The sequence below is a fragment of the Leuciscus leuciscus genome, assembly GCF_965113295.1.
Source record: "Leuciscus leuciscus genome assembly, chromosome: 17".
Lineage (NCBI taxonomy): Eukaryota > Metazoa > Chordata > Actinopteri > Cypriniformes > Leuciscidae > Leuciscus > Leuciscus leuciscus.
In genome coordinates, this window is record NC_138741.1 from 20,089,404 (window position 1) to 20,105,555 (window position 16,152).

General features: G+C 41.4%; 1 protein-coding gene across 3 annotated transcripts in view; it reads left to right on the forward strand.

Annotated features, from left to right (window-relative positions):
* hspa12a (heat shock protein 12A) overlaps nucleotides 1-16,152 on the forward strand; it is a 54,633-nt gene that overhangs the window by 16,738 nt on the left and 21,743 nt on the right. For all 3 annotated transcript variants that reach the window (XM_082144105.1, XM_082144107.1, XM_082144106.1), the window contains one exon: nucleotides 15,939-16,125. In XM_082144105.1, the coding sequence (XP_082000231.1) occupies nucleotides 15,939-16,125 (187 nt within the window). The remainder of the gene's footprint in view (nucleotides 1-15,938; nucleotides 16,126-16,152) is intronic.

Here is a 16,152-nt window from a genome sequence, read left to right on the forward strand (position 1 = left end):
AGTGGTGGTGTACCTGTAAAAGAAAAGCTCAAATGAGATTCCTAAAAGGACTCTTAAAAAAAGACATTGTTTTTTCTTTCTTTTTTAAAAGTAGTTTTTTATATTCCTTTAAATTAATTAATTATATATATATATATATATATATATATATATATATATATATATATATATATATATATATATATATATATTTTTTTTTTTTTTTTTTGGCTTGAGTAACATCATTTTATGTAGAAAGTACCTTTTTTTTCCTTTTTTTTTCTATCCTTCAGTACAGTTTTGAGTAAATTATGTTCGAACAGAGCATTAAAAAAAACTGTGTACTCGTATACAGTATGTGTAATCCATCTCTTCTGAAGACATTAATATGATTGGCCATTAGAAGGTCATGTCTCTATTTAAGTCAAACGTACAGGTGTCTTTCTCTCTGGGCACTTAGATGCCCCATTAAAATTCATTAGATATATACAGTCCCACTGCATGTATAATGGTCTGAACCACGTAACATTAGTGGGTGCGTGTGTTGTATTTGAAGGTAAACCCACAGCTGCTCTGCTACCCTGACCTACTTGGTAGGGATGTCCCGATACCACTTTTTCACTTCCGATACGATACCGATGCCGCAGCTTTGGCTATTTGCCGATACCGATATCAATCCGATATTTTTATTTTATTCTTGAACTAATACTACTACTAATAATAAAATATATGGAAGCACTTTGCTCAATTAGCCACATAAAACATCTCACACAAATGGAGAACAAATACTTCTCCAGTATATAGTCCACAACAACAGTTGATAATGAAAGACTGCCACCCTTTATTCAAAAGACCTTGAGATATGTTTGGTAACCTGAATGAATTTAAAATTAATTTGCTATATTTCAGATCAATATATTTGTTTCCTTAAAATTTTTATTAACTTTAACTTTATTCTCATCTGAATTATAAATAATTTATTTCTGTATAAAATAATACTACTTTTAAAAACACATTTGATTTTCTTTTTTTTCTATTCAATGTAGAATGTGTAAATTAAAAACAAACAGATTAGTGCTCTGTTTTAGGACAAGAAATGAAAACTAATGCAATATGATGAATGTCCAAAAGATTAGATCATTTTTGCTTTTAAACAGCGTGTGTGTGTGTGTGTGTGTTTTTTTTTTGGTTGGGTGGCAGTTACAGTTTGACAAGAGTTTACAGTTTGACAAAAGCACAATGTTGTGTTTTACACATATAAGTAGGCTTAAAACACTTTTTGCAGTTTTAATGATGTCCTGTATGAAAATGACGGAGTATGTTTTTATGTTTCCACTGTTCGATCGCGCCCGTGCCTCTCTCTCTCTCTGACACACACACACACACATTCCAGCATTGCAATCTTGACATCGCAGCCTGTTCATTTTGCTGCGTTCACACTAAACGCGAATAGAGCGTCAAACTCGGTCTAGTTCGATGCTTGAACAGTTTGAATCCATTCGCGCGTCCAAAGCGAATAGGACGCGCCGCGCGCGTATAATGATAAAGTGGACGTTTGAAGCGATATAGACACGCGTTCAGAGCTATGGTGGGGCTACAGATTGTCCCTAAAGAACCTGCATATGCGCGTATCTAACAGTAACGTTATTTCCGTATTACATTAATTAATGTGCACGCGAGTGTATTCTCTGTGCAAATCCATGCACCGAACGTACGTTCAGTATGAATACGTACCGTTCCACCCCTAATGGGTATCGGATCGGATACATTTTTTTCTCCCCTCTGATATCCGATCTAGCGTTTTGGGCCAGTATCGGCACGATACCGATGCCGTGGATCAGATCGGGACATCCCTACTACTTGGTCATGTGACCTTTGACTCAAAGGTCAGCTCTCCAGAGTACCTGCTGGGCAGAGTCGGCCACGTGTTTCCCGCCCAAATGGGCATGTGGGTTTCATTTTAGGCATCAGACTCATTATGAAAGTCAGAAATAGGATTCTATTTGTTAAACCGCACAAGTACAGCTGTAGAGGGTGTGCACACATATATTCACATATTAAAAGATGGTTTGAATACAAGCGTGAATAGAGGCATGACATTTTTTAAAGATAAGCCTACTGCTTTCCATCGAAACAAGAAGGCCATTGCATATACAGTACAGATATATTTCGCTTTGTCTGACAAGGACTCTTAGCATTCCGTTGTCTACGGCTATAGTATTCATTTAGGATCTTGACTGTGTCAAATGTGGACAAGAGAGAGTGGGAGATGAGAAGGAAAAAAGGAATGAGTTAAATTGAGACTGCTCTTCTTTGGAAAAACCAGTGCCTTCCTTCAATCTGGTTAATTAGGGGTTCAAGCATGAAATGCTGAAACCCTATTGTAATTGTAAGGATTCGTAAAACGCATCGTGCAGGACAAACCGTAAGGCCTAGAGACGTGAAACCTGGCCAGATGGTAGGCCTCAATTTGGGGACAACCTATCAGAGTATGACCCCAATTGGCCCATAGGTGGCGCTACAGCAACCAAAAGTACTAAATCGCTCATAACTCTTAGACCGTTTGTCCCAGGATCAAGTGTCTTATATCGTTGGAATCCTTGGCTCAAGCCGGACAAAATGGCTATCTCCGATTTGGATGTAAGCAGGGAAAATTTTCTGCTATGTCGGATTTTGTCCAAAACCTACTTTTGCGAACTAGTCCCTGGTTTTTGGCCCGATCGGAACCAAACCAGTCTAGGACAATTCTCTGGACTCTCTAGATCAATAATTATCGAAAAAAAGTTGAACTTTTGCATTTGGGTGGCTGTAACAGGGTCATTTAGAAAAGGGGCGTGGCAAAATACACTAAAAAGCCTATAAATCCCAAATGAAAACTCAGAACTTCACAAAAATTGATGAGCGTATGTGTCAGAACATGGTGAGGAAGCATGCAGAGTTTCATGGAGATCGGACCATAGGTGGCGCTATAACTGGCAAAAAGCCTTCATTCTTATTAGGGGTTCAAGCATGAAATGCTGAAACCCTATTGTAATTGTAAGGATTCGTAAAACGCATCGTGCAGGACAAACCGTAAGGCCTAGAGACGTGAAACCTGGCCAGATGGTAGGCCTCAATTTGGGGACAACCTATCAGAGTATGACCCCAATTGGCCCATAGGTGGCGCTACAGCAACCAAAAGTACTAAATCGCTCATAACTCTTAGACCGTTTGTCCCAGGATCAAGTGTCTTATATCGTTGGAATCCTTGGCTCAAGCCGGACAAAATGGCTATCTCCGATTTGGATGTAAGCAGGGAAAATTTTCTGCTATGTCGGATTTTGTCCAAAACCTACTTTTGCGAACTAGTCCCTGGTTTTTGGCCCGATCGGAACCAAACCAGTCTAGGACAATTCTCTGGACTCTCTAGATCAATAATTATCGAAAAAAAGTTGAACTTTTGCATTTAGGTGGCTGTAACAGGGTCATTTAGAAAAGGGGCGTGGCAAAATACACTAAAAAGCCTATAAATCCCAAATGAAAACTCAGAACTTCACAAAAATTGATGAGCGTATGTGTCAGAACATGGTGAGGAAGCATGCAGAGTTTCATGGAGATCGGACCATAGGTGGCGCTATAACTGGCAAAAAGCCTTCATTCTTATTAGGGGTTCAAGCATGAAATGCTGAAACCCTATTGTAATTGTAAAGCCTGTTTTATGCTTCTGCGTCGAATCGACGGCGTACCCCCGCGGACCCCTCTGCGTCGACGCGAACCTCGACGCGACCCCTCCGCCGTAGCTTGACGTGCACCTCCAAAAAATTGTAACTACGCGTCGCGGTGACGCAGACCGCAGGGGCTGTGATTGGTCAGATTATACATCATTGTGACACTGAAGACTGGAGAAATGATTCTGAAAATTCAGTTTTGATCACAGGAATAAATTACACTTTACTGTATATTCACATAGAAAACAGCTGTTTTAATAATATTTCACAATTATACTGTTTTTGCTTTGTATTTTTAATCAAATAAACACAGCTGGTGAGCAGAAGAGACTTCTTTTAAAAACATTAAAAATCTTACCGATCTAAAACTTTTGACCGGTAGTGTATGTATATATTTATATATATTCTTTTCTTTTTTTTGTTGTTGCTAGAAATAAACTTCAATCAATCAAATCAATGTTTGTTTTGAAAAAAAGTTTGTTGTTTATTTACAATACAATGATCACGGGTACATCATGGATATCAAGTAATTAACCAAGTTAACATGTTTCCCGTCGAGGCTTCCAACGCAGTTTGGGAAGTTCCAAAGTCGCCAGAAATCTGAAGCAATAGCTTCCCACTGGCTGGTTGAAGGGCAGGGCAAAAATTCGGGCTACAGCGCTTTGCAGACCTCCGATACTATGCGGGACACCGTGGTCGCACCCATTTTGTAGCCCAACCCGGGGATCTGTTGGTTTGCACCCGAAGATAAAATCTTTAAAGTCACTGCCAGTCTCTGAGCGAGGTCAATAGGCATACTGTGTGTAGTCTGATGCTGTATTAACGGCTTTAAACGATGAACAAGATCGTCAAATCGACCTTTCGACATCCGAAAATACTTCAAGTGCATTTCTTCGTCCAAGTCCCTCAGCGGTCGAACAACCGTAACAAATTCGCCAATCCTTCCCCTGTCTTCGTGCACTGGTCGTACAGACCACCTTCGCTGACGTCTTCTTTTTCTTCTACGATTAAACATTTGCAATAAAATCATTTGTTGTTCAACGTTGATTAGCTCCAGCTGCAACAACACTCTCTCTCTTTCGCTCGCTTCGGAAATGAAAAAGCGGAACCGGCGCATGGAACCAAAACAAACTAGGAAAGAGATTCGCGAACCACACCACCCCCTAGCGTTCTGGCGGTGAAATGCACCGCGATGCAACGCAACCCGACGCAGAACCATAAAACGGTCACGACGCCGTTGGAGTGACGGCGTAGCTACGCCGTGGAGTTGACGCAGAAGCATAATGAGGGCTTAAGGATTCGTAAAACGCATCGTGCAGGACAAACCGTAAGGCCTAGAGACGTGAAACCTGGCCAGATGGTAGGCCTCAATTTGGGGACAACCTATCAGAGTATGACCCCAATTGGCCCATAGGTGGCGCTACAGCAACCAAAAGTACTAAATCGCTCATAACTCTTAGACCGTTTGTCCCAGGATCAAGTGTCTTATATCGTTGGAATCCTTGGCTCAAGCCGGACAAAATGGCTATCTCCGATTTGGATGTAAGCAGGGAAAATTTTCTGCTATGTCGGATTTTGTCCAAAACCTACTTTTGCGAACTAGTCCCTGGTTTTTGGCCCGATCGGAACCAAACCAGTCTAGGACAATTCTCTGGACTCTCTAGATCAATAATTATCGAAAAAAAGTTGAACTTTTGCATTTGGGTGGCTGTAACAGGGTCATTTAGAAAAGGGGCGTGGCAAAATACACTAAAAAGCCTATAAATCCCAAATGAAAACTCAGAACTTCACAAAAATTGATGAGCGTATGTGTCAGAACATGGTGAGGAAGCATGCAGAGTTTCATGGAGATCGGACCATAGGTGGCGCTATAACTGGCAAAAAGCCTTCATTCTTATTAGGGGTTCAAGCATGAAATGCTGAAACCCTATTGTAATTGTAAGGATTCGTAAAACGCATCGTGCAGGACAAACCGTAAGGCCTAGAGACGTGAAACCTGGCCAGATGGTAGGCCTCAATTTGGGGACAACCTATCAGAGTATGACCCCAATTGGCCCATAGGTGGCGCTACAGCAACCAAAAGTACTAAATCGCTCATAACTCTTAGACCGTTTGTCCCAGGATCAAGTGTCTTATATCGTTGGAATCCTTGGCTCAAGCCGGACAAAATGGCTATCTCCGATTTGGATGTAAGCAGGGAAAATTTTCTGCTATGTCGGATTTTGTCCAAAACCTACTTTTGCGAACTAGTCCCTGGTTTTTGGCCCGATCGGAACCAAACCAGTCTAGGACAATTCTCTGGACTCTCTAGATCAATAATTATCGAAAAAAAGTTGAACTTTTGCATTTGGGTGGCTGTAACAGGGTCATTTAGAAAAGGGGCGTGGCAAAATACACTAAAAAGCCTATAAATCCCAAATGAAAACTCAGAACTTCACAAAAATTGATGAGCGTATGTGTCAGAACATGGTGAGGAAGCATGCAGAGTTTCATGGAGATCGGACCATAGGTGGCGCTATAACTGGCAAAAAGCCTTCATTCTTATTAGGGGTTCAAGCATGAAATGCTGAAACCCTATTGTAATTGTAAGGATTCGTAAAACGCATCGTGCAGGACAAACCGTAAGGCCTAGAGACGTGAAACCTGGCCAGATGGTAGGCCTCAATTTGGGGACAACCTATCAGAGTATGACCCCAATTGGCCCATAGGTGGCGCTACAGCAACCAAAAGTACTAAATCGCTCATAACTCTTAGACCGTTTGTCCCAGGATCAAGTGTCTTATATCGTTGGAATCCTTGGCTCAAGCCGGACAAAATGGCTATCTCCGATTTGGATGTAAGCAGGGAAAATTTTCTGCTATGTCGGATTTTGTCCAAAACCTACTTTTGCGAACTAGTCCCTGGTTTTTGGCCCGATCGGAACCAAACCAGTCTAGGACAATTCTCTGGACTCTCTAGATCAATAATTATCGAAAAAAAGTTGAACTTTTGCATTTGGGTGGCTGTAACAGGGTCATTTAGAAAAGGGGCGTGGCAAAATACACTAAAAAGCCTATAAATCCCAAATGAAAACTCAGAACTTCACAAAAATTGATGAGCGTATGTGTCAGAACATGGTGAGGAAGCATGCAGAGTTTCATGGAGATCGGACCATAGGTGGCGCTATAACTGGCAAAAAGCCTTCATTCTTATTAGGGGTTCAAGCATGAAATGCTGAAACCCTATTGTAATTGTAAGGATTCGTAAAACGCATCGTGCAGGACAAACCGTAAGGCCTAGAGACGTGAAACCTGGCCAGATGGTAGGCCTCAATTTGGGGACAACCTATCAGAGTATGACCCCAATTGGCCCATAGGTGGCGCTACAGCAACCAAAAGTACTAAATCGCTCATAACTCTTAGACCGTTTGTCCCAGGATCAAGTGTCTTATATCGTTGGAATCCTTGGCTCAAGCCGGACAAAATGGCTATCTCCGATTTGGATGTAAGCAGGGAAAATTTTCTGCTATGTCGGATTTTGTCCAAAACCTACTTTTGCGAACTAGTCCCTGGTTTTTGGCCCGATCGGAACCAAACCAGTCTAGGACAATTCTCTGGACTCTCTAGATCAATAATTATCGAAAAAAAGTTGAACTTTTGCATTTGGGTGGCTGTAACAGGGTCATTTAGAAAAGGGGCGTGGCAAAATACACTAAAAAGCCTATAAATCCCAAATGAAAACTCAGAACTTCACAAAAATTGATGAGCGTATGTGTCAGAACATGGTGAGGAAGCATGCAGAGTTTCATGGAGATCGGACCATAGGTGGCGCTATAACTGGCAAAAAGCCTTCATTCTTATTAGGGGTTCAAGCATGAAATGCTGAAACCCTATTGTAATTGTAAGGATTCGTAAAACGCATCGTGCAGGACAAACCGTAAGGCCTAGAGACGTGAAACCTGGCCAGATGGTAGGCCTCAATTTGGGGACAACCTATCAGAGTATGACCCCAATTGGCCCATAGGTGGCGCTACAGCAACCAAAAGTACTAAATCGCTCATAACTCTTAGACCGTTTGTCCCAGGATCAAGTGTCTTATATCGTTGGAATCCTTGGCTCAAGCCGGACAAAATGGCTATCTCCGATTTGGATGTAAGCAGGGAAAATTTTCTGCTATGTCGGATTTTGTCCAAAACCTACTTTTGCGAACTAGTCCCTGGTTTTTGGCCCGATCGGAACCAAACCAGTCTAGGACAATTCTCTGGACTCTCTAGATCAATAATTATCGAAAAAAAGTTGAACTTTTGCATTTGGGTGGCTGTAACAGGGTCATTTAGAAAAGGGGCGTGGCAAAATACACTAAAAAGCCTATAAATCCCAAATGAAAACTCAGAACTTCACAAAAATTGATGAGCGTATGTGTCAGAACATGGTGAGGAAGCATGCAGAGTTTCATGGAGATCGGACCATAGGTGGCGCTATAACTGGCAAAAAGCCTTCATTCTTATTAGGGGTTCAAGCATGAAATGCTGAAACCCTATTGTAATTGTAAGGATTCGTAAAACGCATCGTGCAGGACAAACCGTAAGGCCTAGAGACGTGAAACCTGGCCAGATGGTAGGCCTCAATTTGGGGACAACCTATCAGAGTATGACCCCAATTGGCCCATAGGTGGCGCTACAGCAACCAAAAGTACTAAATCGCTCATAACTCTTAGACCGTTTGTCCCAGGATCAAGTGTCTTATATCGTTGGAATCCTTGGCTCAAGCCGGACAAAATGGCTATCTCCGATTTGGATGTAAGCAGGGAAAATTTTCTGCTATGTCGGATTTTGTCCAAAACCTACTTTTGCGAACTAGTCCCTGGTTTTTGGCCCGATCGGAACCAAACCAGTCTAGGACAATTCTCTGGACTCTCTAGATCAATAATTATCGAAAAAAAGTTGAACTTTTGCATTTGGGTGGCTGTAACAGGGTCATTTAGAAAAGGGGCGTGGCAAAATACACTAAAAAGCCTATAAATCCCAAATGAAAACTCAGAACTTCACAAAAATTGATGAGCGTATGTGTCAGAACATGGTGAGGAAGCATGCAGAGTTTCATGGAGATCGGACCATAGGTGGCGCTATAACTGGCAAAAAGCCTTCATTCTTATTAGGGGTTCAAGCATGAAATGCTGAAACCCTATTGTAATTGTAAGGATTCGTAAAACGCATCGTGCAGGACAAACCGTAAGGCCTAGAGACGTGAAACCTGGCCAGATGGTAGGCCTCAATTTGGGGACAACCTATCAGAGTATGACCCCAATTGGCCCATAGGTGGCGCTACAGCAACCAAAAGTACTAAATCGCTCATAACTCTTAGACCGTTTGTCCCAGGATCAAGTGTCTTATATCGTTGGAATCCTTGGCTCAAGCCGGACAAAATGGCTATCTCCGATTTGGATGTAAGCAGGGAAAATTTTCTGCTATGTCGGATTTTGTCCAAAACCTACTTTTGCGAACTAGTCCCTGGTTTTTGGCCCGATCGGAACCAAACCAGTCTAGGACAATTCTCTGGACTCTCTAGATCAATAATTATCGAAAAAAAGTTGAACTTTTGCATTTGGGTGGCTGTAACAGGGTCATTTAGAAAAGGGGCGTGGCAAAATACACTAAAAAGCCTATAAATCCCAAATGAAAACTCAGAACTTCACAAAAATTGATGAGCGTATGTGTCAGAACATGGTGAGGAAGCATGCAGAGTTTCATGGAGATCGGACCATAGGTGGCGCTATAACTGGCAAAAAGCCTTCATTCTTATTAGGGGTTCAAGCATGAAATGCTGAAACCCTATTGTAATTGTAAGGATTCGTAAAACGCATCGTGCAGGACAAACCGTAAGGCCTAGAGACGTGAAACCTGGCCAGATGGTAGGCCTCAATTTGGGGACAACCTATCAGAGTATGACCCCAATTGGCCCATAGGTGGCGCTACAGCAACCAAAAGTACTAAATCGCTCATAACTCTTAGACCGTTTGTCCCAGGATCAAGTGTCTTATATCGTTGGAATCCTTGGCTCAAGCCGGACAAAATGGCTATCTCCGATTTGGATGTAAGCAGGGAAAATTTTCTGCTATGTCGGATTTTGTCCAAAACCTACTTTTGCGAACTAGTCCCTGGTTTTTGGCCCGATCGGAACCAAACCAGTCTAGGACAATTCTCTGGACTCTCTAGATCAATAATTATCGAAAAAAAGTTGAACTTTTGCATTTGGGTGGCTGTAACAGGGTCATTTAGAAAAGGGGCGTGGCAAAATACACTAAAAAGCCTATAAATCCCAAATGAAAACTCAGAACTTCACAAAAATTGATGAGCGTATGTGTCAGAACATGGTGAGGAAGCATGCAGAGTTTCATGGAGATCGGACCATAGGTGGCGCTATAACTGGCAAAAAGCCTTCATTCTTATTAGGGGTTCAAGCATGAAATGCTGAAACCCTATTGTAATTGTAAGGATTCGTAAAACGCATCGTGCAGGACAAACCGTAAGGCCTAGAGACGTGAAACCTGGCCAGATGGTAGGCCTCAATTTGGGGACAACCTATCAGAGTATGACCCCAATTGGCCCATAGGTGGCGCTACAGCAACCAAAAGTACTAAATCGCTCATAACTCTTAGACCGTTTGTCCCAGGATCAAGTGTCTTATATCGTTGGAATCCTTGGCTCAAGCCGGACAAAATGGCTATCTCCGATTTGGATGTAAGCAGGGAAAATTTTCTGCTATGTCGGATTTTGTCCAAAACCTACTTTTGCGAACTAGTCCCTGGTTTTTGGCCCGATCGGAACCAAACCAGTCTAGGACAATTCTCTGGACTCTCTAGATCAATAATTATCGAAAAAAAGTTGAACTTTTGCATTTGGGTGGCTGTAACAGGGTCATTTAGAAAAGGGGCGTGGCAAAATACACTAAAAAGCCTATAAATCCCAAATGAAAACTCAGAACTTCACAAAAATTGATGAGCGTATGTGTCAGAACATGGTGAGGAAGCATGCAGAGTTTCATGGAGATCGGACCATAGGTGGCGCTATAACTGGCAAAAAGCCTTCATTCTTATTAGGGGTTCAAGCATGAAATGCTGAAACCCTATTGTAATTGTAAGGATTCGTAAAACGCATCGTGCAGGACAAACCGTAAGGCCTAGAGACGTGAAACCTGGCCAGATGGTAGGCCTCAATTTGGGGACAACCTATCAGAGTATGACCCCAATTGGCCCATAGGTGGCGCTACAGCAACCAAAAGTACTAAATCGCTCATAACTCTTAGACCGTTTGTCCCAGGATCAAGTGTCTTATATCGTTGGAATCCTTGGCTCAAGCCGGACAAAATGGCTATCTCCGATTTGGATGTAAGCAGGGAAAATTTTCTGCTATGTCGGATTTTGTCCAAAACCTACTTTTGCGAACTAGTCCCTGGTTTTTGGCCCGATCGGAACCAAACCAGTCTAGGACAATTCTCTGGACTCTCTAGATCAATAATTATCGAAAAAAAGTTGAACTTTTGCATTTGGGTGGCTGTAACAGGGTCATTTAGAAAAGGGGCGTGGCAAAATACACTAAAAAGCCTATAAATCCCAAATGAAAACTCAGAACTTCACAAAAATTGATGAGCGTATGTGTCAGAAAATGGTGAGGAAGCATGCAGAGTTTCATGGAGATCGGACCATAGGTGGCGCTATAACTGGCAAAAAGCCTTCATTCTTATTAGGGGTTCAAGCATGAAATGCTGAAACCCTATTGTAATTGTAAGGATTCGTAAAACGCATCGTGCAGGACAAACCGTAAGGCCTAGAGACGTGAAACCTGGCCAGATGGTAGGCCTCAATTTGGGGACAACCTATCAGAGTATGACCCCAATTGGCCCATAGGTGGCGCTACAGCAACCAAAAGTACTAAATCGCTCATAACTCTTAGACCGTTTGTCCCAGGATCAAGTGTCTTATATCGTTGGAATCCTTGGCTCAAGCCGGACAAAATGGCTATCTCCGATTTGGATGTAAGCAGGGAAAATTTTCTGCTATGTCGGATTTTGTCCAAAACCTACTTTTGCGAACTAGTCCCTGGTTTTTGGCCCGATCGGAACCAAACCAGTCTAGGACAATTCTCTGGACTCTCTAGATCAATAATTATCGAAAAAAAGTTGAACTTTTGCATTTGGGTGGCTGTAACAGGGTCATTTAGAAAAGGGGCGTGGCAAAATACACTAAAAAGCCTATAAATCCCAAATGAAAACTCAGAACTTCACAAAAATTGATGAGCGTATGTGTCAGAACATGGTGAGGAAGCATGCAGAGTTTCATGGAGATCGGACCATAGGTGGCGCTATAACTGGCAAAAAGCCTTCATTCTTATTAGGGGTTCAAGCATGAAATGCTGAAACCCTATTGTAATTGTAAGGATTCGTAAAACGCATCGTGCAGGACAAACCGTAAGGCCTAGAGACGTGAAACCTGGCCAGATGGTAGGCCTCAATTTGGGGACAACCTATCAGAGTATGACCCCAATTGGCCCATAGGTGGCGCTACAGCAACCAAAAGTACTAAATCGCTCATAACTCTTAGACCGTTTGTCCCAGGATCAAGTGTCTTATATCGTTGGAATCCTTGGCTCAAGCCGGACAAAATGGCTATCTCCGATTTGCTCGCCCTTCAGGCGCCAATTTCGAGTAAATTGCATTTTTTTGAAAAACCTATTTTTGCGAACTTCTCCTAGGTTTTTGGCCCGATCGGAACCAAACCACTGCAGGAATATTCTCTGGAGTCTGACAATCAATAATCATCCAAATAATTCAAAATTTTAATTAACGGTCGATAAGGGGAACCAAAATATTTGACGGCACCAGGGCCACTTTTACTAAAACGGTTATAAATTGTGAACGGAAAGAGATATTTTCGCAAAACTTGGGACACATGTTCATGAGCTCAATCTGAGGTCATGTGAAAAAAAATCATGACAATTGTCCACTTGGTGGCACTATAAAATGGTTATAACTTGTGAGCGGAAAGAGATATTTTCGCTAAACTTGGGACACATGTTCATAAGCTCAATCTGAGTTGACATGAAAAAAATTGTGACAATTGGCCAATTGTTGGCGCTATAACAGTGAAAAAATTCATGAAAATAGCTATAAGCGCACCCAACTGTTAGTCTACTGAAAATTGGCACGCAGTGTCTTTGTCCAGGGTGCCATGATAGTCTATGAGAACATTGGTGTATCTCAAAAAACTCAGTATACGTCATTGACACAATGCCAGTGTTTTTTCACAGGAGTGACCTCCTAAGACTCCTGAATCCTTGCCGAGTCCAACAATACCAAACATGCCAGGTTTCGCCTTATGGTTTTTGTAAGTGTCATTTAGAGCTTTAAAAAATTGTGTTTATCTTCAAAGCCGTTAGTCCGATCGAGACAACAACAAAAAAACAATGAAAATTTGAAAACATAGGTAAATAGCTAAACAATAACACCAAAATGTTAAAATTATGATAGGAACTGACAAAAAAATGAATTAAATCCAATCAATTTCACCCATGGATCATTTTGATGCTCTCACATGTTTGAAACGAACAATGATGGATTGTGATGGAATTTGTTTTGAATTGGGACTGGCGAATCCCCGTCCATACTGTCAATGACCATTCGCAAAGACCCGCCCACTTTAGTTACTGTTGCTATGTCTGACAAGCGACGCCACTCTCACACCACACCAAGTTCTCACGCAGTGAAAAATACATTGCGGATCAGAGAGAAGACTGCGCGTCTGACAGACAAGTACTTTTGATATGAAACAAATGGCGCTTTTCCACTACACAGTGTAACACAGTGTACTTTTTCCACTGTATAAAAGTTGTACCTGTACCTGCTTCCAGGTACTTTTTTTCGTACCACCTCCGGCGAGGTTCTAAGCGAGCTGAGGCGATACTAAAATGTGACGTGAAAACACGGCAGACTGCTGACTGGTCAGAGAGAATCGTCACTATTCACTGCGTCATCATTGCACGCGCCAGACGGAGTATCCTGAATAAAAAACAGCAAAAACAAAAACATCCAAAAACAGCATACACTTGATTTCCTCCTTTGTCCTGTGTGTGTGGCAGCGGATGTATCTCGAGTAGAAGATTAAGTCACAGCAGTTTCCTGCGGCGTCGCTATGACGACCAGATACTATTGTGGAGGTACTATCTGCAATGGAAAACGGAGCGAAAAGCGAGTCGAGTCGAGTTGAGCTGGTACTGGTAATGGAAAAGCGGCAAAAGTCTCACCTTTCAAATGTAGTCACTTTTTAGAGACATTTAAACAATAAATACTGTTTTGTGACTTCACAGTATTAAATTAAAATAATACAACAAAGTTTGTTTCAAGAGGAATTTATTGATTGATCAAATTAAATTAAATATCCCCAAAATATCCAGATCTGACAGATCGCTGTAGACTAGCATTAAAATAAACATGAATGAACATAAAAGGAATGTTGTTTTAAAGTGCTAAGACGTCAGTACACTTTGTTTTTCAAATTTAAATCCTCCAATGTTAATCTACTAACTCTCCTGACTGCTTTGTGGGACAAACTGGCGGATTATGATTAGTCAGATCGCCTGTCAATCAAACTCCCTGCAAATGGTCAATTGAGAATGCCCGTGCGCACAATCCTGATCTAATCACCAACTTTGCAGTTGCACATAGGAAAGCCCGGAAAATCCCGCTATAATGTAAGAGAGCATCTTTTTTATGTATTTGGACCTAGGCCTAACAATGTGTTATGGTGCGCTGTCACCAGTGTTTTTTTGTTTGTTTGTTTTTTGGTGAGCGTAGGCTCCTCCTGATTTTGTTAGTCATCTCATCTCTTATATGCTGTGTATGATCATATCCTGCCCTATTCATGGTAGCTTACTCGCGGACATTGCGTCATCAATGTCATCAATTGCGTCATCAAGGGGCCCGCCTTGATAATCCTACTTAAGGGCCCGGTGTTGGCTTGTTACGCCACTGAATATAATTGTCTAAACTCCTTATCAAAATAACATATTTACAACAAATTTGACACATATATATGGGCACACTTTGAGTACTACTAATAAAAGTGGTGGAGATCAGGCAAGACTGTAAGAAGACTCAGGCAAAAAGGTGCTATAACTGTCAAAAAGCTTTGAAAACCATATATTTCCTATGGTAAACTGCCTGTATTGGCTGTAAATGGTCTTTTCCATCATATATGTCAGTGGTTAAATGCTTGCTAAATAAAACTTAATAACTTTTGATGCTTTTGTTCTTAAAGGCCTTAAAGGCCTTAACAGCTTGAACCCCGATAAATGCTGCTTGCAGCTTTAATTCGAATAGTGTTTTGACTGCTGCTACAGATTTACAAGCACAAATAATAGCCCAAGGCCTCTGAGATTATTTGGGTTGGACTGATAGTCTAGTTCCTAAACCTTTACATAAACTCAGCTTTCCTTGTAAAAACTCACACAACTCATTTACTAAATCTGTTTATAGTCAAGAAGACAGCTGCTTTGAGTTGGTTAACAGGAGATGAATGGATCAACTTCAAGTCTGTCCTGATTCCACAGAATCCCAGAGTAATTTTTTGGTTTGTTCACAGAGACCCATATTATTAACTCTGGTAAGCTAATACCTTACGGACTATTACAGTTATGCCAATAATTGCCAATTGACTTGTAATTACAGTAATAAGTTTGGTTATATAGTGCCCCCAAAATGTATTTAGACATGTAATATCTATAAATGTCAATGCTTTACATAACAAAATATCAAACAAAGCATCAAACAGATGATAACCTTATTACCAATTGGTCCCAATGTAGTTTTAGTGGATCCATGAAATCTCTTTATTATTATAGGGTGCATGTAGTTTGGCATATGCAATTCTCTCTCTGTCAGTTCAGACAGTCTGTAGTTGAGGTGCATGTTCTGTTTTTCCACTGAGGTCCTTCGTCCTGGAAGTAAAAGGCTATGAATATTTTAAATCCCTCTGTCTCTGTATGATGCTTGAGCTGGTTTTATGACTGCCTTGATATTGATAATGATGGGTAATCATCTGTATGATGCATGATTGGGTTGAGTCATACTGTAGGTCATCTTAGGTAAGTTGAAAAGGTTCTCTCCTAATTAGGCGAAGAAGTGAAAAGCTAAAAGCTTCTACCCAATGAAATTATTTCCTGATCCCATCAGATCCCTGTAGAATTCACTCTCTCATTGGTTGTTTTTCCTTTGTTGCTAGGCGCTGGGAGGGTGGAGACCCAGGTGTGTCCAATCAGAAGACGCCCACCACCATTCTACTGACCCCAGACAAGAAGTTCCACAGTTTTGGTTATGCAGCCCGAGATTTTTACCATGACTTGGATCCCACCGAGTCTAAGCAATGGCTCTATTTGGAGAAGTTTAAAATGAAACTACACACCACTGCAGTAAGGACACATTTTTACGATATTTTT